Source organism: Rattus norvegicus, chromosome 1, assembly GCF_036323735.1.
Source record: "Rattus norvegicus strain BN/NHsdMcwi chromosome 1, GRCr8, whole genome shotgun sequence".
NCBI classification, from domain to species: domain Eukaryota; kingdom Metazoa; phylum Chordata; class Mammalia; order Rodentia; family Muridae; genus Rattus; species Rattus norvegicus.
In genome coordinates this window covers 106,793,716-106,818,849 of record NC_086019.1, presented here as the reverse complement: position 1 = coordinate 106,818,849, position 25,134 = coordinate 106,793,716, and the positions used below count along the sequence as shown (strand labels likewise).

General features: G+C 48.1%; 1 protein-coding gene across 12 annotated transcripts in view; it reads left to right on the top strand.

Annotated features, from left to right (window-relative positions):
• The first annotated feature begins 1,480 nt into the window (after positions 1 to 1,480).
• Ptpn5 (protein tyrosine phosphatase, non-receptor type 5) overlaps positions 1,481 to 25,134 on the top strand; it is a 60,474-nt gene continuing 36,820 nt past the window's right edge. The window contains exons 1-5 of one of the 12 annotated variants that reach the window (XM_039109687.2): positions 1,482 to 2,148; positions 19,017 to 19,108; positions 21,971 to 22,130; positions 22,664 to 22,740; positions 23,236 to 23,322. In XM_039109687.2, the coding sequence (XP_038965615.1) occupies positions 22,051 to 22,130; positions 22,664 to 22,740; positions 23,236 to 23,322 (244 nt within the window). In that variant the 5' untranslated portion in view covers positions 1,482 to 2,148; positions 19,017 to 19,108; positions 21,971 to 22,050. Of the gene's footprint in view, positions 2,149 to 2,458; positions 3,144 to 3,903; positions 3,923 to 10,813; positions 11,221 to 19,016; positions 19,109 to 21,970; positions 22,131 to 22,663; positions 22,741 to 23,235; positions 23,323 to 25,134 lie in introns of those variants that run through there. The other 11 variants (XM_039109699.2, XM_039109683.2, XM_039109694.2 and 8 more) reach the window with 11 other exon arrangements.

Below are 25,134 nucleotides of genomic sequence, written 5' to 3'. Positions count from 1 at the left end.
GGTTGAGACATATCCCTACTTGATAGAGACCCCCCCCCAGCAAGAGCTGAAGGAGAAAAATCACTTGAGCCCTGACTACTTTTATTTTATTTTTAACTATGTATATGTCTGTGTGAGTATATGCCGTGTGAGTGCAGGTGCCTATGAAAGCCAGAAGACAGTGTTCTGTAGAGCTGGAGTTACAGGTCATTGTAAGCACCTCTGATATAGGTGCTGGGAACTGAGCTCAGGGCCTTTTCAAGAGCGCTGTGTGCTCTTAACCTCTGAGCCACCTCTCAATCCCCAGGAGCCCCTACTATTAGAGGGGCTTTCAGGGGTCTTCTTTGCTTCTCTCTTTGAGATGGGCATCAACAGTTACAATGACAGCCAGGAGTGAGCTCTGCACAGAGCAAGGGAGTTCAGGAGGCAGCGCACACACACACACACACACACACACACACACACACACACACCCTCAGGAAAGACTAATCTCCACAGTGCACCAAAGGCAGGACTGACAGAAACCCTCCAAGTCCAACTGTGCCTCCTCTGTGATTCCTGCACTGACAGAGCATGAACCTGGGTTTTGGCTGACCTGCAGTGAGAGCCCTAAGTCCTCTTCCTCTTTCAGTAACATCTTCTACGCCTCCCCCCAGAGCAAAGGCTCTCTATTCTAGGAGTTTGGACTTTGGAACTGGCCAGAGCCTCATTTGAAGAACACACCTCTTAAGTGACATTAAATAAGTTACTTATTCTTTCTGGTCCTTCTAGATTATTGGCATATCAAAAATGCCCACCACTCACCATGGTGGCCACAAAGATTAAATAAAGCAATACAGTGGGAATACACAAAGTGCTGTCCCATACATAGTAGGCACTCAGTAGCCAGTAGTCGTTTTAATGATACCTGGGGGAGCTCAGCCCGACACTCCACCATGGTGCTGATACACTCAGGGAGAGGCAGCAGGTCCTCCAGCAGATAACCACACCACCCTCCCAGGCAGCCAGGGAGTAAGTCATACTGATTCCTTCCTCCCCACTACCTGGAAAGGAGATTTCTAGAGGGTAAGCAGGAGTCCTAGCGTGTCTCTCTATCTTTCCTAGGCAAAAGAAAAGACACAGCTTAGGGCCTCCAGATCAATATTCTTGACCTTCCGACACATACTGATGGACCCTTCTGTGCTCAAAGTCACTGTCTGGATGTCTAGGGTGCATCTAGGGGGAAAGGCAAGAAAAGCCCATCACAGCCGATAGAAAGTAATGGAGGTTGAGTGTCTCTGGAAACAGCTTCAGCTGTTCCTTGGATTAAAATGGAGAACCACTGTAGGCAGTCGGATAAAGGACTGACATCCATCTCTCAGATCGCCACCTAGAGAATGATCTGAAGGTGACCAGGGAGTTCCAAGGAGGAGGTGACACTTGATGTTGAAAATTGCACAAAGCCTGGGGGACGGGGGTGCATTCCAGGCCAAAGCACAGCGTGGTCAATGACTTAGAGATGGGAGAACAACAGTTTGGTGACGGGGAAAATTGCAGGGCAGCATAAGAAACCGGAGCATCTCTGGGTACACAAAATGAAGGTTATAACTACCGTAGGAAAACATGAGGACCAGGCCTGCAGTCCTAACTAGGAGAATCGCCGAAGACCTCACAGAAGTAGTATCTTAAAGAGGTAATAGGAGAGAAGAAAACCATACCGGATTTCTGGAGCCGAGAGATTAACAATGTAAAGACCCTGGGGCCTGAGAGGCTGCCATCTTTGTTATGGCCACAGATTGGGAAGATGGAGTAAAGGGCAGGAAGTGAAGTTAGAGCATTAAAGGACGCCTGCTCATGAAGACCCTCCCAGGCTATAAAGGTCGCTTTGGCTTTCTCCTGAGTGCAATGAGCATCGGCTATGGGAGTTCTGACAAAGGATAGATGTATCCTGGTACGTTTCAAAGGGATCGCTCTGACTACTCTGTAAGGAAACAGCTGCAGGTGGCCGAGGATGGAAGACTAGTAAAGAGGCTACTGCGGAAATTCAAGCTCCGGAGAGCGGTGGCTGGGACCATTCTTTTTAGTAGCCGGGTGCTGCTTCTCGTTTTCGTCATGTAAAACTGCGTGTGCAATCCACTGCCCCACGGAGCCTGCAGTGGGGTGAGATTTCAGGAACCAGCCCTGGAGAAGGTAAGACTGGAAATATGCCACACCTGGGCAGCCCTTGGAACCCTGGTGCCCACACGAAGGCAAAGCAGATGGGTGCCTGTCCCGCTGCATAAGTCAGGAGAGCTAACCCCGGTGGAGAGAGAGGTGTCCACCCGCTCTTGCTCTACAGAGACAGAAAAAGAAAGAGTGGGAAGTAAGGCGCCTCCTCCGAGTCCTGGAACAGGTCCTGAGCTCCGGGGTATGCCGTGCTCCGCGGGTACAGGAGCCAGCATCCTGGCAGGAAGCTCAACCGCATCCCCTCTGTGCTCGAACACTCCCAACCACAGCTCTGACCCCTTTGTCTAGCTTGCCTCTACCCTCATCCATCTGTCTGTCCGTCCCGCTCCAGAGAAAATGTGTACAGCCCTAGTGGGGTCCCTCTGGCGGTTGCCGTAGTCGCGCAGCCCCGACCCGGGGCTCCCGAGAGAAGAAAATCATGAATGAAATGGATGCGGCGCTCCCACTCCCCCGCCCTCTCAGTCCAGGCAACCTTGGCATAGGGGCGGCGCCAGTGGGGACTCCGCACAGAGTTGCGGCGGATGAGGGGGCACAGGAGATGGGATCCGATGTTAAGGGTCTGTGGTCCACCCCCTAGAGCTCTAGGCGATGCCGGAGCTCCCCACCCCCACCCCGCCAAGCCGGCGAGCCCTGCGCAATTCCCGGGGAGCGGCGCAAGCCCGTCCGGGGGCGGGGCGGAGCCCGGGCTGGGGGTGCCAAACGGACCCGGCAGCTGTGCCCGCGACTCTGTAGTCCAGGCGCATTTGGTGGGGCGACTGGGCAGGGAGCAGGCAAGGAGAGCGGGACTGAGGACTCCGCGGACAGACCGACAGACGGACGCCCCCGCATACGCAGACGCACCGAGCTCCGCACGGCCCCTGTCACACACAGACAGGGACACACGCAGACACGCACACTCGCGCGCTCACATCCTCCCGCCAGCCTGCTTGTCCGCCGGCGCCTGGAGCCCGCTCTGGCCGGTAAGTGCGGCGCCTTTGTGTGAGAAGCCGGGAGGCATTGATACGGGGTCCCCTCTGGGGCGGGCAGTGAAATTGACATCTCCTCCAACCCACCGGACCCAGGAGCCCGAGTCCGCCCCCGCCACGCCCCCCGTAGGGCGCCCCAAAAACTGGAGGTGGGGTTCCCAATGCAGGGGAGAGGGCTTGTGGTTGGGGACCACCGAGGGAGCGGCCGCCACTCCCCGTGCTCTTGCGTGGTTTCAAGGAGTGATCCAGATAGTGGTCCAGGTCCGAGCTTCTGCGGCCCAGGCTGGTGTGCAGCTCTCAGCAGCAGCGCCTCTCTAGACTCTGGACCTCAGAGAGGGGTGATGAAAATGGTAGCTAGCCAGCTGGTCGCCAAATTGTGCCTTCCCTGAGACCCCTTAGCCATCCGCCACTGGGTTCCAAAATAGAATCTCGGTGCATTTCCCCTCCCCCGACATATTGCTTTTTTTTTTTTTTTTTTTTTTTCCTGGAGGAGGCCCAGACTCCTGCAAACCTTGGGTCAGAATCCTCATCAAGGATCAATTAGAGAGAGGAGTAGGATCTTAGGGCCGGAAAGGCTCATGTAATAGCTTCATTTTCCAGAGAGGGAAACTGAGGTCCAATGAGGTGGTAAGGCCAAGGTCACTAGAGAGTTAGTGGCAAAGCATGCATCAGAATCTGGGGTGCTTGGTTTCTATACTCATTTTCTTTCCCTACACAATCAGACCCAATCCCCAGGAAACCCCAGAGCCCAGAAATTCACGTGAGTAGGCCAGGTGAGTCTTGGCAGTGCTAGCCCTTCCCCCAGCTGAAGCTGAAGATGCCATTTATTTCCTGTCATTCTTACTGGTTTAAAAAAATGGGAGTGGGTGCTTTAATTTGCCTCATTTCGCCTCTAGGGGGGCTCCGTTTTGCAAGCATCCATGGTTTGGAAGGTAATTTGGAGAATGAAGCAGAAATTAGATTCTTGGTGTGAATCCAGTCCTTCCAGAAGTTGCTAAGCCTGCGGGTCTCCAGTTGGACCAGTGATGTGGCACTCTGTTTCATCTCATCCCCTAACTTTGAGATGACCACATGCCCTCCCAGTCTGGCACTCTGCCCTCCTCCATGAACACCCACTTTTTCTCATCCAACCATGTCTTTGTGGAGGTCTAATCATCTTTCCTTTGTGGAGGTCCCCAGGTCCCCATCCATGTCCCTTTTTCTTGCTGTTTATTAAGGCTGGCCTCTTGGTATTGCTGAGAAAGCTGCGGAGAAGGCTTGAGTTACAGCTGCACAAGACTCCTGAAGGGCAGATAGGTGTTCCCATACAGAAGGTGACAGAGAGGTGGGCCTAAGGATAGTGCAAGCACAATTTGATGAAGAAAGGGTGAAGTTGGTCCCCTTGGAGAGGTCAGATGGTATAGGGTTCAAGTTAAAGACCAAGTTCAGTCTCTAGGGGCACAATGCTCTCCCAAGAGCTTCCTTCTTGAGTTAGGTAAGCAAACTAACATGGAGCAGGGCAAAGGTGGCCTCATAAGAGCTCCAGGAACCACAGCTGGCATAGTAGTCTCTGTAGATGGTATCCTCCTCCTAAGAGCCACCATTTATACTGACTTCATAAAGAACTGAGGCACTTAGGTTTGAGGTCTGACAAAGCTCCCACCCTGAGAGTGGCACACCTTGGTCCCAGGTCCAGCTCTTCCTCACCACTGTTCAGAAGTTTCTTGTAACCTCTCTGCAGCGTACTTTCTCCTTGAGGAAAATTCTCTAAAGTCCAGGATTTCAGGTCTGCACTATTCATCGGGGATTGCCTAGGGGCGAGGCTGGTGGGGAGAACGTTTATTTATATGACTGCTCTGGGCCTGGTTTCATCTCCTTTCACTTTGTGAGGGAATGTTTCCTGACTTAAAGAGATAATGCACGTAGGTTACTGAGCTTAGGTCCCAGGACAGTGGGAGGACTCCGGAACTGATTGATTCTTACAGCATTAGTGCCTGAGCTTTGCAGATATGCCCTCTGCTTGTTCCCATCTTCAGATCGTTTGAGGACGTGGGATTTTAAGTCCTCTCAGTGATCCTCCCTTAAATCCAGCCCTCTTCCTGCCCACCTATGCCTTGATCCAGTGCTCAGCCCCTGTGAGACGGCCCTGACTGACTTCTGCTTACCAGTTAGTTTGCAGTCATTTAACTTGACTGATTAGGTGATGCCTCTTTACAGGGCGTCAAGGCTTTTCTTACCCTTGGTCACCTGTGTTTACTCTGCACAGCACAACAGGGATGCCGAGTGTCAACCACTCCGTTAAGCAGGTGGGGAAGTTTTAAGACAGAGATAGAAAGACTCCAGGGAGCAAACAAGACAGATAACCTACTAAAAGAAGTTTAGAAGAAGGGCAGATTTCCTCTTCTTAAGAATCAAGGTGGTTGGAGTTGGGGATTTGGCTCAGTGGTAGAGTGCTTGCCTAGCAAGCACAAGGCCCTGGGTTCAGTCCCCAGCTCTGAAAAAAAGAAAAGAAAAAGAAAAAAGAATCAGGGTGGTTTCCTGAAGCTCTGGTACCTGAGCCACGTCTAAGTGATTTGTGTATTAGAAGGCACATGGGATGCTTCCAAGAGGTAGAAACAGCCTGAGCAGGGAGCCGTCAGATTCAAGGACTTGGAACATGATCAGAAACTTGAAAAGTGATCCATTCCCACTGAAGCCAAAAGTTAAAACCAACTCAGGACAAGGCTTCGGCGGTGGCAGATGCTGGGGCTCTGAGTGCCAAGCCAAGGAGTTGGACTTTCATTGTTGAGAGGAGGAGCGATGTAATCAGACTTGCCACCAGGAGAACGAGCTAGATGGAGACGGCCTGTGGACAGGGAGCTCAAGTAGGAAAAGATGACCGTAGCCTATGGAGCGATAACAAGGGCCTGGACTGGAGTGGTCGGAAGAACGGATAGAAAAGAGTTTGGGCATCGGCAAGAGGTCTCATTGTCACCGAAACCTGCAGGTATCTTGATGTAGGCACTTCAGGGAAGGAGGAGTGAGTGATGGCAAAGCCTTGTGGTTTGAATGGCCGACGTTGCCATTCACAAAAAGAGTCCACCAGGAGGGGAGACTCCGAACCAATAGGAGTGGCTGACAGGAGCCATGATGTCTTCTGAGGCAAAGCTTTGCTTGCCAAGCACCTGATACAGCCAAGAGCTAGTTCATCCATTCGCCCTCCGATGCATAGAAACATCCGTGATGTGCTGGCTTGTTGCAGGTTCCAGGAGCGTATTGCTGAAAAAAAAAAAGACAAACTTCCTATGCCAGGAGAGACAGAAAATAAAACCTAAGCAAGATAAAATGCTTAAGGTTTGCCTCTGGAGCAGGATAAAGCAGAAGGAGTAAGTGGTGGGTAAAGGGTGGAGGAAGGGACTTTTCTTTAAACAAAGCTATCTTTTGGGGAGTTGAAATCCAAACAAAACCCTGAAGGAAGTAAGGAGGAGACTTGAGAGAGCAGTCCTTTCTAGAAGAGTTACCTGTGCAAGAGCCCTGGGATAAGAATAAATGGGTATTTCTAAGAGCCTTGTGTTGCTATAAGAGGGTAGGCAATGGAGAAGTATGGCAGGGGAAAGGGCATGAAAGAGGGCAGGGCCCATCATGTGGCTGCTTATAGGTCTGAGGAATGAGACCTATAGTACGTTGGTGTTAATGAGTCCAAGAGGACCTGAGTCCTATTTGTGTATTCTTAGTGCCTAGCGAAACAGCCCTAGTGCTATACGATGGCTCACTAAATATAGTCATTGAAGGGATAAAAGTTGGAACTGGCCATTCATGTACAGATTTCATATCTTAGACTTTCATGAATCAATAAATATATTGTGTCATAGTAAGGATATAGTGAACTTGTCGTACGGTCACATTCGTAAAACTTACGGGACGTGAATGCCTAAGCTGTAAATTGAGTCAAATATGTGTCTTGAGGGCAGCAAGATGGCCCAAGAGCTGAATCACTTGCCTTGAAACCCTTGGTTTGATCCCTGGAACCCATGGAAAGGGGGAGAGAGAGAAATGACTCTGCAAAGTTATCCTCTGACCTCGGTACACAGACCGTGGTACGCAGACACGCAGCAGTAAATTTTTTAAATCTTCATCTTGTTCAGTCTGACTCAATGTTGTAAACACTGCTGATGACTGGGGCTACCTAGAAAAACATACCTTCGATGATTGCAAACCAATTAAAGTGAAAACATTTGAGGTCTTTGATCTTACTTCTATCGTAAAGGTAGAATCCTTCTTTCTGTTCATTCCACAGTGTCTCCTGTTTAACCCCTTCACCCCCAGCCACTTTTCTAACAAACATTCTGCAGACGCCGATTTCTCTCACAAAGGCATGGATTTGCAGGGCAAGGCATTAGCACCTCCAGTAAAATGACAGACTCCCCAAAAGGCAGAGAGAGCAATACAACATAGAAATTATGTACAGGGTATGACTACTTTAGAAACGTAACTTGTTATTTAAATGAATCTACAAGTGTCAAGGGCAAAACTCTAGGCTAGCCCTAGAAAACATCTGTGCCTTAAAATGAACAAAGCATGTATGGATATTTCGAAATATATGGGACCCTGTGTCAAAAGCAAAAGTAGCTCACTAGAAAATACCTATGCACCCACACGGCTTGGCAAAGCTGTGGATGTGTTCTGAACCTAAACTTGCCCATGGCTGAGTGACCCGAGTGAGGGTCTCCCTGTCTCTCGAACATCAGTTTCCCTACCTCTAGCGGGGGTAGGGTTTGGGTTTCCAGGATGCTCCAACACTAAGCCCTCCTAGCCTGTGCAGTTGGCAGTGATGCCGTGGCTCCCTGTGGTCGTCAGATGATTCGGGAGTGTGGGGCAGATAGGTAACATATTGGCCTGCTGCCAACATGAGCTGTTCCCAGGAACAGGAAGCCAACTGTGAGTCTGTACCTTGTGGGGAGCAAGTTGACAGGTGGTCTTAGTCTAAGACTCAAAGACTGAACCTCCGGGTCCAAACTCCATCTGACTCTAGCAGATGCTTTGGCTCCGAATCCTGGAACAGGAAGAAGACAGTACGGGACATGAGAGCTGGAGCCTGAAGAAAATGGAGAGAAAGAGACACATGATCAAGGAGTGCTAGGAGTGCCTGAGAGGGCGCGCTTAAGGCCTTGCTTTCAGTTCTTTGGGGTATATACCTAGAGGTTAAATTGCTGGCTTATAAGGTAATTCTATGCTGTACTTTTTAAGAGGCTGTGGTGTGCTTTTATTTTAAAAAGTAAAAGGGACCTTTTGTTTGCCTAGTATGAAGAAGACCTCCCGTGGAAGTCTCGGGAATGAATGGTGCAGGAAGAGACCATTAATTTAAAACAAGTAAATTTTGTGTGAGCTCTGCATGATCTTGGAGGTAATAGAGAAGAAGAAAGGGGAACAGAATACAAATGAGCACAACCGCCATTTCTGGAGAATTATTGCGATCTAAAGGCATCGTGGGTGGAAAAAGAATGCTCTCCTGAGAGAGTGTAGTGGGTGGAATTCATTCAAGCATGCAGGTATTTACTGCACTGGGCATCAAGGTGGACACGGGAGCCTCGGCAATCAACATGACCTGAAAGACCCACTCTAGGCCCCACTAGATCAGACCCTTGAACCAAAAAAAAAAAAAGCAATCTGGCAACGACAGTCCGAGTCAATGTGTGCCATGAGAATAAGGCAGGCAGACTTTCAGATAGAGCTGGTGGTACAAGCTTGCAAGGCCTGTTACTCAGAGAGCTGAGGCAGGAGGATAGTAAGTTTAAGGCCAGCCTGAACTACAGAATAATGAGTTCAAGGCCAGTCTAATCTAGTGAGATGCTATTCAAAAAAAATTTTAAAGTAGGGGAGCTAGATATCTATACAGTTCAGTTGGTAGTTCTTGTTTGGCATTTGTGAAGCCCTGGGTTTGGTTCTCAGCAGTGCATAAATTTGGTATGTAGTGCATGCCAGTAATCCCAGCACTTGAGAAGTGTAGGGAGGAAGATCTTAAGTTCTCGGTCATCCTTTGACAACATAGTAAGTTCAAGGCCAGCCTGAAACACACGGGACACTATCTTTATTAAAGACTGCTCACATGTAACCTTAAAGGTATATTTATATGCAGTCAGATGCACAATGATCTATTGAGCCTTCTCAATCCTATGAGCTTGTCTGACTACCACAAAGATACAGACGTGGATGTGCCTTAAGGACGCCACTCGTGTGTTATATACACAGGGCATAGCTGCTTTTTATATTGGTAGAATTTTTTATGGAATCAGAAGAGTAAATTTCTTCCCATGTCTAAAAAATAAAATGCCAAGAGATGTGAAATGCTTCATTAACCTCCAGCCTTCGAAGGCAATAATTACTCCTGTTTCTCTCACCGTGGGAGGGTTTTAGCTTTTCTGGATCTCCATGTCAATAGCATGATAATGATATTGATTTGGGTATTCTAAGTGACAACTAGAAGGGTTGTGGGGGGAAATGCCCATTGGGTTCAGAACAGTGTCTTGTCCTTCTACCCCAGCCGCCAGGGACACTGAGATGTCCCGTCTCACCCATTTACCTCTCCAAGTCTTTGTGTCCTGCCTCCTCCCACCCCAAGCATCTTCCCTGCAGTTCAGACTCCTCCTTGTCTTTCAGCTCTCATCCATGCAGTTCCACCCTCCATAAGACATCCCCAGCTTTCACTCCACACATACCTGGCACCACTCACTAGGTTGCAAGCTAGTAGAGCAGAGCCTGGCATCGGCTAGGTGTCTCCAGAGTGAGCTATGCAGATATGGGTATAGCATTATACTGTTTTGTCTTAAGATTACTTCAGATGCAGAGTTTAAGATCGGTATGCAGGGGCTGAAGAGATACCTCAGTGGTTAAGAACGTTGGTGGCTCTGGCAGAGGATCTAGATTCTGTTCCCAGTATCCACATGGTGACTTACAACATTTTCAGGGGACCTAGTGCTTTCTTCTAGTTTCCGTGAACACTAGGCATGCGTTCAGTGCACAGGAGGACACGCAGGCAAAACATTCACGCATATAAAGTAAGAACTATTTTTATGTATAAACATAGGTGTGTATACAGATGCGTGTGCACAAACACAGCTGGGGATCCTCTTAGTGGCGGGTACTTGTCTAGTATCTAAGAGACGCTAGATTCAATCCTCAGGACCACAGAGATAAATAAACATAAAAACACAAATTTAAGAATCACAATGGGAGGGGGACAGTGAGATGGCTCAGTGGGTAAAGGTGCTTGCCACCAAGGCTGATGACCTGAAGACTCTACCCGGAACCCATATGAGTGAAGAAGAAAAATGGCTCCAAAAGTTGTCCTCTGACCTCTGCAAGCATATCATGGCAATCACACACACACACACATGCATGCACGCACGCACACACACACGCACGCACGCACACACACACACACACACACACACACGTGTAAAACATTAAAAATTAAAATAACAGCAAATTATCCCAAAGTGCTCCCTGAAGCTGATAAAAGAAAATAGTAAAAAGAAGTCTAATTTCTGAGCATAGATGAGAATCATAGCGTAGAACTTATGACCCAGGAAGAGTTGTGTAGCTCAGGGAACCACGGGGTTGGGGGGGGAGATCAGTCAAGGACTTGCCGAGAGGAATAAACGTCAAAGGTTTCAAGGAGGAGCCTTTGTTGAGGATGGGGTTACATAGTCAGGAGCTATCCACAGAAAGCCTTAAAGCATGGTCTTCCAATTGTGTTGAAGGCTAAGTCCTAGTCCCTCCTTGTTCATTTCTTCCTTCATCTTCTCTCACTTCTCACCTTCCCATCTCCTGAATCTGAGCGTACAGGAAAGCCCTGGGGGCCCATTGCATTACCTTTTGTCTCTTCTCTGTCTCCCTACACTCGAGGATACAGGATTAAATCCATCCCTTGCTCCTCCTTTGCCTAGGCAGCTCATAGAAGACACAACGGGGGGCTGGAGAGATGGTTCAGCGGTTAAGATCACTGGCTGTTCTTCCAGAAGTCCTGAGTTCACTTCCCAACAACCACATGGTGGCTCCCAACCATCTGTAATGAGATCTGGTGCCCTCTTCTGGTGTGTTTGATCATGGATAGGTGAGCTAGGGACCAGCTCTAGGATGGGGTATAGTTCTTCATCAGGTCCCAGACCACCAAAGCACTGAAGAAAGAACTTACTCAGAGCTTAGGTTGCACGCAGCAGCCTCACTGGAGAGAACTCCTGGAGGAGGCACGCACTAAGGTAGGCCTTAGAAGAAAGATCGGGAGGCCACCGCTCAGAGAGTCTGTCCAAACAGCAAGAATAGGAGACAGAGAAGCTGAGAAGCAGGAGACACATGACTAGGGATATACCCATTTCATCATGGAAGGGGACTTAGCGAATTCAATTATTTTAACCTGTTCCTCTCCAGAGCTCTGGGTCTGGCTCTGAGGGTCTGGAAACAAGTCAGGGCCTTTCAGAGGAGAGAGGAGTTGTCTGGGGAGCCCTTCTCTTTAACTGCAGGGTTACCTGGCGGAGCCTAAGGCAACGGGAGGCTGACTCTCATAGCTGATAGCAACTATATAAAGCAAGGGGGTCTCCCATGACTTCAGGGTAGACTGCAGAAGACGCTTTGAGCTGGGTCAATGGGAACAACAGTGGGGATGTCTATCTCAGGATTACCTAGCATTTTCTGTACACATGACTCTGCCTAGTTTTTACCACATCCCATCACTTCTGCTGAGCCTGAGGGAGATTAAGACACCAGCTCAGGGCTCTGTAGGGAGAAGGTGACAGGACATAGTATGCCAGCATCTGAGCCTAACCTTTTCCCCAAGGACTGTGGTTGACTTAAAGAGGGGAACCACAAGACTGCCAGTGTGTCATGTTTTGAGAGAGTCAACTCATGATATGTCTGTTGAAGACCACCCAGGGTCCCAGGAATGCAGTTGCTTCCAGAACACAGTAAAAGAATCAAGTCTCCATCCTAACTTATCCATTGGCCAAAATGAACGTCTTGTCTCGTAAATATCCCTACATCTCTTTTAGCTTCTACAAATAGATGGGGTTGTCTCCCTCTGTGGTGGTTTGAATGAGAATGTCTCCTCTTAGTCCCCAATTGGTGACCTGTTTGGAAGGATTAGGTTTGCCCTTGTGGGAGGAAGTGTGCTGCTGGAGGGTGGGATTTGAGGTTTCAAAAGTTCACAAGACCCATATTCATTCTCTCTTTTTCTCTGTTGTCTGTCACTCTGTGTCTGCCTGTGTCTGTCTCTGTGCCTCTCTGTCTCTGTCTCTGTCTCTGTCTCTCTCTCTCTCTCTCTCTCTCCCTCCCTCCCTCCCTCTCTCCTGCCTGTGGATCAGGTTGTAAACTGCTTTGCCTATCTGCTTCATGCCATGATGATTAGGGGCTAACCTAAAACTGAAAACAAGCCCCCAATTAAATGTGTTCTTTTATGAGTTGAGTTGCCTTGGTCATGTTGTCTCTTCACAGCAATAGAACAGACTAGGACATGACCCCCACACCCCCACCTCAGGCTTGTCTAAAAACATCAAAGAACCACATGGCACACACAAGCACCTGACTTGTCTTTGTTAAATTTGTTTCAGGAGGTCAGACCCTTTTCACCCTTCATTCCTAGTCCTTTCTAGACCTTTTTCCTGGTTCATGCTCGGTTCATTCAAAAGAGCATCAATCCAGACAACTGTCCCTGAGCCTAGCTTCTGTCGGGGCTTTCCTAGGTTTGCCTCTGGCTCTTTTTATCTGACTCCTCCTTCAAACCCTGAAGATCCCTCATCTTCCCCACATGTACTGCTGAAGGCCGAGCCAAGCATGACCCCAGAAGGGCTACTCAGAGGCCGGAATGGGATCATGGGAACTACAGCCATGTGGATATGAGAGTAGCTAGGGTTTCCTAGCTACAGGTGGAGGGAGACTTCGAGGTGACCATCTTCCCACTTTCCCTTCCCTAAATGCTTCCAAACCCCATAAGAAGGAACATAAAATATTCCAGAAGCAAAGATTCTCCATAGCAAATCACAACAACACTGACACAGCCAGCAACAGCAGCAGGGAAGTCCAAGTGAAACCAGAGGCAGGGAAAGACCAAAAGCACAAAACAACGTATGGCCAGGTGAAGCCAGCATTCGTGAAGTCTAAATTCTATTCCAGGAGGAAAGCAGAGAGCTATACAAAAGGCAAGGCTTCAGTTCTAGAAGGCAGAAACTCTGCCAGTCAAGGCAGAAGGCCAAGGGTGGGGATGGGATCCCTGTTAAAACCAGACAGATAACGTTTAACCGAACTGATAGATAACACAGAGTACTGTGTGCTATATGCTCTTCTAAGATTCTTAGATTTACTTAGCACAGATAAGGAAACTGAGGCACAAGAAACTCAACAAAGCTCTGGACCTCTTCCAAGGCTGGCAGCAAAACCCCTCACATTCACAGCTTGAAATCAACCATAGTAGCAGCATTTACACCATGGGAATTGGCTCCGGACTCATCTTGAATCTATACAGACCTTGTATGGAAGGAAAGGGGCTGAAGTCGTTGGAGAACACCCGAAGCTCACACAAAATAATAACAATTGGTATTCCCCATCTTAAAAATCAGCATCTGTACAAACCAATGGGTGTGATTATGATATATGCATATGCATGTGTAACATATTTCAATCATGCCCGACCCTAACATGTCCTCATGCCCCTTCTCCCCCGACACTCCTCCTCTTCCCATTTAATCTCATTCCTATTTTCATGTCTTTTTTTTTTTAACCTGGAGTCTACCTATTAGAGAAGATGTGATATTTGTCTTTCTAAGTCTGGCTAACTTTGTTTAACATAATGTTCTCTGGTTCTACCTTTCTTCTGCCAAATGACACAAATTCATTCTTTACAACCAAATAAGACTCCAGAGTGTGCATATATTACATTTTCTCTATCCCAATTCAGCTGCTGATGGATCGAGTCTGTGCCTGAGTATTATAAACAGTGCCAGCACACTGGGTGTGCAGGGGTCTCCATCCTTTACTAAGATTTCTTTGGGTAAATACCCGAGTGGTACAGCCAAATCCTAAAAAAGCTCCATTTTTAGCTTTTTTGGGAAACTCTTTACTGATATCTATAGTGGCTGCATTAACTTTACATTCCCAACAACAGTATCCTCTCTGGAGTTTGCTGTTTGGTTCCCTGAAGACAGACTTTCTGAGTAGAGTGAGGTGGAACTTCTAGCTGCAACTTGCATTTCCCTGTTGGCTAAGGATGTTGATTTGTTTCCCATTATTTGTTGGCCATTTGTACAATCGCCTTTGAAAACTGTTCACCTGTGGATGTCTTTAGGACCTTCTAGGATCACATCCTGAACATTTTACATACATCTCATGTAAAAACATTGAATAGGACCCAAAATTCACTTAATCTTCCCAATAACCCTCTGAATCTTAAGTGTGTACCAGGTGAGGAAACAGAGATCAAGGAATCAGGCATTCTGGCCAAGATCAGAGAGCCATTGGGAGCCCTAATTTGTAGAGTAATATCAGGGGTTCATACTTGCCTCTTTTGTGGTAATTTTAATAAGCCACTTGTAAACGCTCAAACTCTAACCCACTTTCATTTTCATTTTTTTTATTTTTTAGAACTACTTTTTGAACAATTGGATGAATAAAGGTTAAGTGTGAGAAACAGGAAAACCATATCTTAAACTATAAACCTCGTGATTCAAATAGAGCGTGGATCTGGAGTTGAAGCAAACAGTGTAAAGCCTGCCTCTGCTGTTGCCAAGTGTGATCTTGAGCAAATAATTCTCCCTCTCTGCCACTACTACATGCACGTGGGTAGAAGGGAGTTTCCTACTTGGGGTTAGAGTAAGAAAGGAGAAAGGAGGTTTGTTTTTGGAGTGGGATCTAGCACACAGTAAGCCCTAGGCAAAGGGAGGCCATGATGATCACACCATAGTCCTGGGTGCAAGTCTTCCCAGTGTGGCAGAACTGGGCATTGATCTCAGAACAGAGGGATAAGAACAGGAAAATGGATACCAAGTTCCCTGAGGGAATTAGTAATTATTAAGGAGGTAGTATTTGAACAGGGTCTTTAAATTAATTTTATTAGCACAGTATAGTGGATTTCATTATGGCATTTTCATAAATAGACATCATTTTATTTTATTCTTATACCCCACTACCCTATCCTATCTGCCACCCTCACCTTCCTGGGCCCTTCCTTCCTTTTAAACAGGTCCCACTTCTCTTACAGTGAAAGTTAGCGTTTCCCCAGGCAGACAGATAAGAGATTTTTCCAGCAGAGGGAGAGGAAGGTGCATTTCCAAGGCATTAGAGATGGAGTGAGAGTCTAAGTAGGGGAAGCATCAGCATCCCCACAGGAGGTGTGATCACACCTTCATGCTCATGATTGCCTGTTTTCTCCTCACAAATTAAAACTGTGTACCTGGGGAATGGGGGAGCACAATGGAATGTTTTCAGAACCTTAGAAAACACAGGTAGACCAGATGTCCTTTGAACCCTCAAGACCTTCACCTGCCCTTTGAGTCCCTGCTTGTCACACAGTTCATAATCATATAGGTCTATCCACCTATGCAGATGATTTGCACCATCCAATAATCACAGCTGGACTCAGATTCTGCCAATGGTTGGCTCAGCTTGTTTTACCCTCCACACCTGGCCAGCAACCTTTACCCAGCTTCCCTGGCCTGACTTCGTGGTGTTGTGAGTGTCCTCTGCTGGGCCACTGCCATTCTGCCATCTGTCTCTTTTAACCTTGATGCCACAAAGTTGAAACCTGACCTATAGGGATAGGCCCATTTGTCAAACATTTTTTGAGTGGAGGGCTTTTATTTTAAGATTTGTTTATTTGTTTTACATATATGAGTACACTATAGCTGTCTTCAGACACACCATAAGAGGGCATCAGACCCCATTACATATGGTTGTGAACCACCATGCGGTTCAGGACCTCTGGAAGAGCAGTCAGTGCTCTTAACCACTGAGCCATCTCTCCAGCCCGGGTGTTGTTGTTTTACACCTTTCATTTTCATTATAGGCTCTTAAAATTCAGAACACATGGGGTTGGGGATTTAGCTCAGTGGTAGAGTGCTTGCCTAGCAAGCTCAAGGCCCTGGGTTCGGTCCCCAGCTCCGAAAAAAAAAAAAAAAAAGATTCAGAACACATCACACCTATAACTATAGCCAAGAATTAGTAGGTTCAAGACCCGTGACCTGTTCATGTACTGATGGAACATGGTTGCCATTATCACACTCAAACTGTCTCCCAAGGCAGGCTCATGCCTCCTGGGGAAACAGGTAGTCACACCCTCAAATCCTTCTGCTGCCAGGGAGGATATTAGGGAGCCACCCAATACTCCCCCACAGGACTGGGATGGAAGCAGGCACAGGAATCACTCTCTAGCTCCTTCATGGGTTCGCGCTATAAACCCAGGAGAACCACTGTACCCACAAACCTTAGTATCCTCCTCTGTAAAGTAGGGACTATCTCATGCTTCTTCATCTGTCTGTGTGGAGGGCTTCCATCAAGAGCACCCAGCGCCTGCTAGAGTGTGACACCATTCTGTCTCTGAATGTGGTTTATTCCAAAGGCTGGAAGGTGGGAAAGAAAGGTGCAGAATGTGGATAATAGGGGCAGATCTGTCACTATGGCTGGCTTTGGACAGGTCACTTCATACGACAAAAATCTCCACTTTCTTCTCTAGAAAATTGAAGTAACAGTCAATTCCTTCTAGTCCTGTTGGGAGGGCAGGGTCTCCCACATGGATGGTGCTCAGGATAGTGCCCAGAACTGTGTCACTGTCCACTCCCCCCCTGTACATGGAGCGGTGAAAGAACAAGACTAAATCTACCCATCTCCCTCCCTCCTCTGGGCACCTCCTCCTCCTGATTTCCATCCACCATTCCATAAACCTACCGTGAGAAACAGAAGTTAGAGATTTTGAAGAGCAGGATGGAGTAAACAGTGTCCACAGATCCTGATCAGGGTCACAGTGAGTCTCATGGATCCTCACCCTAAAGATGGGGTCAGAACAAGATGCCTTAGCCATGTACATGAGCCTGTGATGTCTCTCCACATTGCTTACACAGTTGGCCTCTATTGCTCAGTTCCTGTGTGGTAGCCAAGGCCAGCAGAGAACCTCTGTATGTCTGCTGAACCTGTCTAACCATAGTGGGAAGCAAGAAGAGTCACTGGGCCAAACCACAGACACCTGCAGGCTTGACAACACTTTTCCATTGTCTCCAAAGATGGACATAGTCCTTGGATATCCCATTCATGGTGGAGCTACACCAGGCAGCTAGGCAGCATTCAGGGTCTTGTATCCTTTCAGAAGCACACGCTGGCCCTTTTTCATGTATTAGCATTGTTTACACAATTGCCTTCACCACCACCACCATTTTTCTCTGCATTGTATCTTTGTTGGTCACTCGCAGGTTTTCTGGGCATCTGCTGTTGTATTAGGTGGCATGATAGCCCCTGGGGAACTAAAGAGTAAGTTAGAACTTAGGGGCCAGTGAGATGGCTTAGCAAATAAGGGCGCTTGCTACCAGACCTGACAACCTGAGTTTGATACATGGAACCCACATGGTAGAAAGAGAGGATAATACCCACCCCAACACACAGTGCATGTCCACCCATACACACGCTGGGTAGGGGATGGCAGTGTCATCTTTCTTGGCCTGAAGACGGCTCTCCACATCCTCATTACCCACCTCCTTGTCCAGGAGATTCCATCTTAAGGGTCCCCACCTTCCCCAAGACACAAAATCATAAAGGACAGCTTTTCAAGGAGCATGGCTTTGGGATCTATGACCAAACCTTCCCCAGGTAACTAGGACATGTCTGCCTTGCCTCTCTGGAAGCAAGAAGGAGGAGAAGGAAAATGAGGAGGAAACAGCACCAGTTCCCATCTCAACAAATCATCCTGCCCCACTCCACCCTCCCTTCTGACACCTGTCAGACTGATAGCCGTTTCTGCACTCCACTCCACAGGCCCTCCCTCTACCTGGACAGCACTTCCACCCCACAGCCATACACTCCCACTCCTCCATCAACCTTATGACTCCTCTACCTTGTTTGGTCCTTGATAGTACTCAAGGGCACTCTGAACATTTCCTATCAGACATTACCCCTTCACTGGCCTGGCTTTTTCCCTACTTGCAAAAGATGCTTATGGCCCATTGCATTTGTATGGTTTGCACACCGTAGCTGTTTGCAGTAAACACACGTTGAAGAAATGGATGGGCAGTCCCTGTGTCAGACTCACTCAAAAGATACAAAGCTGGGTTGCTAAGTCCCTTAGCTTGACTTGTTCAGCCCCTCCCATCCTCCCTTCCTTGGGTCTCAGGTAGTCGCATAATGCTACCCACAGAGCAGGATGGAAAGGGAGTCATTCGTTTGAGTATCTCCACCAGAGAACAGCCAGGCCCCTTCTTTGAGATTCAGAGCACTCTCAAGTTCGTGGTCCGCTCAGACGAGGGCACAGATGGCTGGACAGTGAACAGAAGGGCCAGGAGGGTAGGCAGCTTGGTGGGATGGAAATAGCATGAACTAGGTAGGCATTGGGAGTCCTGGGAGCACAGCCTGTCTGTTCCCTAAGTTTGCTGCACGCATCATTCTGGGCTTGTTGGCTGCCAACAACAGAAGCACTTTATAACCCAGATGGTAAAGATTCTTATTAGGAGCCTTGGGGCATGACACAGGCATGATGGGCCACTGAGTTCCACTTCAGGGATCCTTCCTGTGAAAAGAGGCTGGCAGGGCACTAGGTGAAGGGGTAGGTAAGCCAGGATTTGGTGAACTACCTGCAAACACTGTGTAACCTGAGTTGCTTCTCTGTGCCTCAGTTTCCCCCAACTTGATGTTCTGAAGCTGGCCACTTTTTCTTTACGTCTACAGTTTGCTTTTTGCTGAGGAAAACTCCCAGTCCTGGCCCCAGATGGCACCTTTCCCCACCTGGATACCTTGGGAATGAAGTTTGAGGGAATTAGGTGAGTGAGTATTTGTGTGTGGTCCCTGGAGAGCACTGAACCTGCATATTCTGTGACTAGTGACTCATTTGCACAATGTGACCAGCCTGACCATTTCTTTTCCATCAAGATGAACTATCCTCTGCCCCTGCATGCTAACCTTGCTGATAACAGGCCTGCATGATGGTCTACCTAGCCATTCTCCTCCATGTTGAGAAGCTCCTAGCTAAACCCCAAAGCCACCTGGGAACTGGACACTACCCTATTTTTGACCTTTAAAGTCCATCAAAGGCTCAGGAACAAGACTGGGTGTCTGGAATGCCCTAAGGGTGGAGGGGAGAAGGACGCTCCCACATCACTGAAGTGGATGGGGAAGTAGGTGTATAAATCACTAAGCATCAAAACAAAGTAAGCAACAAGAGAAGCATGAGGCGGGTATGGGGAAGCCTGGAGGGTTTGATTCTTCCCAGGAAATTGTGAAACACTCTATGAAAAAGGTGATGACTGAGAAGAATACACAGGAAGAGTAGGATGTGGCAGAAGCTGGAAAGAACATTGCAGGTTGAGGAACAGTGCGAACCTGGGCACAGAAGTGAGAACAGTTCCATTTGGCAAACAGAAATGGGGGATAAGATCTTGAGAGAGCAAAGAACTTTGTGGTTATGAGGAGGCATGCTGAGAGGTCTGAGGGAGCAAGCAGGAAGTCCATGGTAAAGCACAAGTCTGTTTTGATTCCCCCAAGTTCACACTTGGGTATCATGGTCCCTCCCAGCTAAGTTTCCTCCTCCCATGTCCCCCATATCACCTAAGATGGGTGCGAGCTCAGGCTCCTCTGCCTGCCTCACCAAGTATGTTCTCTTTCCCTTCATAAGCACTGCACAAAGACAGCACCTATTCCAGGATGCCCTCCATAGCACCCACCCACCTACACCTAGGCAGAGGAGTAGTACAAACAAATGCACTCCCCATTGTCCTTGAACAATTGTCCTTTTAATTTCCTCCAACTCAACGCAGCTATTTGTGTCAGCAACATCAGCCATGGGCTGCTAGAAGTTGGGCAAGTGGTTCAGGATGGGTGTGTAACTATGTAATTATGGACACAGACATGAAGAGACAGTTAAAGGTGATGATGATGATATCCAGGCTGTGAGAAGCTTTGCATGTGACCATCTTACAGATGAGGACCAGGCCCAGGACAGGGAAGTGATGGCCCAAAGTCGTAAGTGTGTGAGGATAATAGCAGCACTGGTCATAGTAGCACCATTTACAAAAGCCAAAAGGCAGTGCCAGTCCACATGTCCATCAGCTTAGTGGACAATGAAATGTTCTCTGTCCATACAGTGGGAAGTTATTCACCCATAAAAAATAATAAAGTACTGGCTGGTAATGGTTAGCAGCTTGGATGCACCCTGAAGACATTATGCTAAGTGAAAGGGACAAAACATGGAAGTCTCCATGTATGATTCTACTTCCATGAAACATCCAGAATTGGCCCTGGAAACACAAATAAAATCAGAGGTTTCCAGAGGCTTAGGGGATGGAATATGTCTCCTTAATAGATACGTGGGGTTTCCTTTGGGGAGTAAAAACATGCTGTAACTAGGTAATGCTGGAATTAGATGGCGTGAGTTTATTCCGTATACAGTGATGGGTTTCATCCAGGTGTGGTAGCACATGCCTGCAGTCCCACCATTCAAGGGCAGAGGTAGGAAGATCGGGAGTTCAAGACCAACCTGGGCTGCATAGCAAACAATCTAAATAAACATTCAATTCTATGCTATGCAGACTCTATGGCCAGATGCCACCTGCTGAATCCTTCCTTACATCTATACTGCTAGCTCCACCCGGTCCTGCTGCAGACTTTCTGAACCCAGGCTGGCTCTGGGAGTCTTGTGCTACTACTTCTCAGTACAAGGAAGCCACACAGCCACATGCAAGAAGGACTCCCCATCCAAGAGGCAGGGCTCATGACTTCTGAGGGAAGTCTCACCTGCTCTCTCACTCTTCTCACCAGACTCCTTGCAGTCTGTGTCCCAAGTAAAACATCTGTACTGCCAAGTCCTCACACTGGCAGCCTGTCATCTACATAGAGATATGCTTTAAGAGGTAGCTTCAGCCTTCCCTTTGGAGGACACTTCCTCCTCCCACAAACTTGAGTGGAACTCTCCCCTCGAGTGGAACCTATTTGCAGTCATCAGTTAACGAGCGGATGTCATGACACAATCACGTTAGCACCTCCAGCTCTTTGGTCAGATGGGAAGGGCCCTGGCTCGCTCAGCACTGCAGTGGGCTGCCAGAGGTCTTGCTCAGCAAATGCATGCTGAAGGCACCCCATCATCTCTCGGGCTCTCTGCTTCTAGGCGCCACAGTGGGAAGCCACTGAGTGAGGTGACACAGGCGAGTTTTTGCAAATGCTGCCCAACGGATAGAGGTGGAAGAGGAAAGGGTTGCTCACAGCAATCCATCCCATGCTGCTATTTCTGCTCCTGGTGGGCAAAGAGAAAGGCAAATACAGAGACAAGGCTTCTCCATGCTGTGTGAATGGACCATCTTGTTTTTGGAAAGCTGACCCAACCTCCTGCCATAGCCTAGACATGCTCTAAAGGGGTAGGGGCTGGAGTCCAGCACAGGGCAGAACCAAACCTTGCTCCGTTTTGCTCCACAGTGTTGGGTGCTACTCTTTCTGCTTTTCTGACTATGAAATTAGTCATTTTCTAGGAAGCTTATTTATAGAGTCCACTGCATGCATGCAGAGCTGAGCTATTCTGAATGTGGCTGGGGTGTGAAAGCAGGTGTGAGTCACTTGTGGGTCCCCATCCAGATACCTTGGTTATCTTTCTGCCTCACATCATCGTCCACTGACTCAGGGTATCTTCTATCTAGGGGTGCTCTTATAGTAAAGCAAGTTCAGGATTCAGAGACTTCTCAACCCCAATTCCCCTGGCCCCTACTTTAGCAGTCAAATGTGCACATCATCATCATCGTCGTTGTCGTCGTCATCATCATCACTAACAAAGGAATCAGGAGACAGAATGGCACAGTGGTAAGAGCATTAGCTTGGAGTTCTTCAAGTAACTTCAAACCCAGCTTCACTCTGATGAGGCCTTGGGCAAGTCACATAATCTGTTAAGCTTTGTTTGATGAACAGCATTTCCTGGGGTTATGGTGAGGACTCTGTTTCAGAGTCTCTAAAAGGTGAACCTATCTTTTGTGGAAGAGGAGGTGGTAGTGATAATAGTGGTAATGGTGGTGGTGATGATGGTGATGGTGGTGGTGGTGGTAGTGGTGGTGGTGATGGTGGTGGTAATGGTGGTGTGCTGGTGGTGGTGGTGGTGGTGGTTGTGGTGGTGGTGGTGGTAGTGGTGGTGGTGGTGGTGGTGATATTATACAGGAGGCACTTGTGAAACCCTGCCCCTCTTCTACAGCTTGACCAGAAAGTCTGTTCTTTCCCTTGGGTCCCTCTGATGAGGTGAAGTATCAAAGGAATACTGAGGGAGGCAGTTTTTTATCTTTGCTAAAGACTGGGGCTCAATGGTGGACCACCAACTTCCCCTGACGATTTCCCTCCCATTGCAGGAGTGAGAAAGAGAGCCAGGCTGCTGATGACTCCAAGGGAGGGACCCTGGACATGTGCTGTAGTAAGAGGCTGTTGGGTAAGTGTCCTCTGCGCTCCTATGGCTCAAGAACTCAGACTTGGGGAAGAGGGTACCACTTGGCTGTGAACTTGCTGTTTCAAGATCTCTCTCTAGATGGGGATTTGTTGCTCACACTCTGGGTTTCTTTCTGACTTAGTGTCATTTTGGGCAGTTCTGTCTCCTCTGGGAGGAAGAGCAGACAGCTGAAGACGTGCTTAGAGGTAGAAAGGAAGAGAGCAGGCCAGGGAGCCTGGCATGGAGAGAGAGCTGCTGACCAGTGATGTGTCAGCGAAGGCCTCAGGAGCGATAGAGAACATTTTAAACTAGATGATGTGGTCGGAGCTGAGGGTGGCCAAGCAGCATGCAGAGCTGCCTGTCAGTCCTGCAGAGAAGCCTGGTTAGGAATCAGAACTGCCTCTGGAGTGCAGGTGACCACAGATGTGAGTCTGCCTGTCCGTTTGAACCCCAGTCGTGGCTGTCACCATGGAGACAGCCAGGGTACTGTGCCCACAGGGTGGCAGCATGGCCCACCAGTTGGAGATCAGATCCCTGGTCAAGATAAACTACTTTCGAAGAAAAGGAGTACAGAAGACAGCAAAGGTGGTTTTATTTTCTTTTTATATGTTTTAATTATTTTTCTCATAACAAGTTGTCCGTTGCGGCAATGTTAGAAAATAAAGGCAGGCGAAACCGATGAAAACTTGCCATACCTTTGTCACACAGCCTACGTTTTCATATCCTCCGCCCAAATGTTTGTTTCAAAATTAGCCTTTCGAATTCTAACTTCGAAGCCTCAAACCTGTGGTTTTTCTGAGAAACATCGTGATCACGCAAGGTAAGAAGCTCTGAAACACAGTCTTCATGTGACATTTAAGACTGGCGTTGAAAAGAAACAGATATGACTCTGAAGTGGCGGCTTCAAAATAAGCAATGACAGCATCCAATGCCACCCGTCCCCATGTCCCTGAAGCTCTTCTAGCAGCCTGAGCCTTTACTGCAGTTTGCCCTTATCCTGTAGGGGCACCATTGCCTACCATGATCTCCTAGTTAGATGCAGCTCATAAAAGACATCCTGGTGGGGACCAGAGGAGCTCGTTGGAAAGAAAGAATTGTCTGAAGGAATATGAAAGCTGAAGGGCCACTGTGTGCTGGGGTGAAAGGGGGTGGCAGATCCATCCTGCACAGTTTATCGTGATGGCATAAGCCCAACATATAGGCATGAAAGATCTGGCCCCACGGGATGGAGAACTTAGCTTCCTGACTTTCAGGGTGGTCCTGAGGTAAAACTGATGATTCCAGAGGAGGAAAATGAGTGTCCCATCACTGGAGGCAATCAAGTGCTGGAAGATAAGCAATGGAGAGGAAATTTCCACAGTGGGTGGGAGATCTCAGTGACATCAAAGTCTCTTTCAACTATTAAACACTTCTGTGATTCAGATATGAGTCATAGAATTTAGAGATGATTCTACAACCAGAGATGACCCCACTGGCCAGAAAATATCCACGGAAAGTAGGACATAATGTATAGGAACCCAGGGAGGAGCACAGTGTGAAGGGAAGAGCATGGGGCTTGGCATTTGAGTCTGGCTATGCTATTTACAGGCTGTGTATTTATGGGCGAATCATTTAACCTTGCTGGACCTGCCTCCAGTCCATCATCTGAAAATAGAAAGGACAGCAACATGAATATTCATCTTCACAAAGGTCCTGGGGAAGTAAATAGATGTGACCCACTCCTTGGTTCACTTCCTTACTGAGTACCTACCATGTCTCAGGTACTGGATTGGGTGCTGGGACATAGTGGTAGATGAAACATGGTCCCTACCTTAATGAAGGTTCATAGACAAGTTCTGTGCCGGCCCAATTCTGGAAAATGGGACAAAGCCACAGCAGAGAGAGGTTACAGTAAGAAGCACAATATGTTTAATTCTAACTCTCCTCCCCCAGAGCCGGCAAACAATGTGGAATGGAAGAGGAGATTAGTCATCTCCATTGAAGCTGGCACAGTGCCTGCCTTATGCAATACTCAGGAAGTTGGTATCATTTCCTGCCCCCACCTTACAGATGGCAGGACCCAGGCCCAGAGAAATGGGCTTTCTCCCCAAATTCCCTCAGCTGGTTGATGCTTGGTAAGGGAATTCCTGAGTCAACGACCTCACCACTGCCCTGGTCTACCTCCATTGCCTCCACAGAGGCAGTGTTGTCTGTAGATCGAGTGAGAACGAGTGAAGGGATGTTGGTCCCCAGGGAGGACTTAGGCAGTGTCACTGTGCCTGTCTCCCTTTGTGTCCTGCTTCTGGAAAGCCCTATCTGCCAAGGGCCAGGAAGGTGTGTGCCCCCTAGACACCCATGATGACAGACAGATATGGTATTGTAATGATTATTTCTCTTTTGGGGACCATGAGCTCTTCA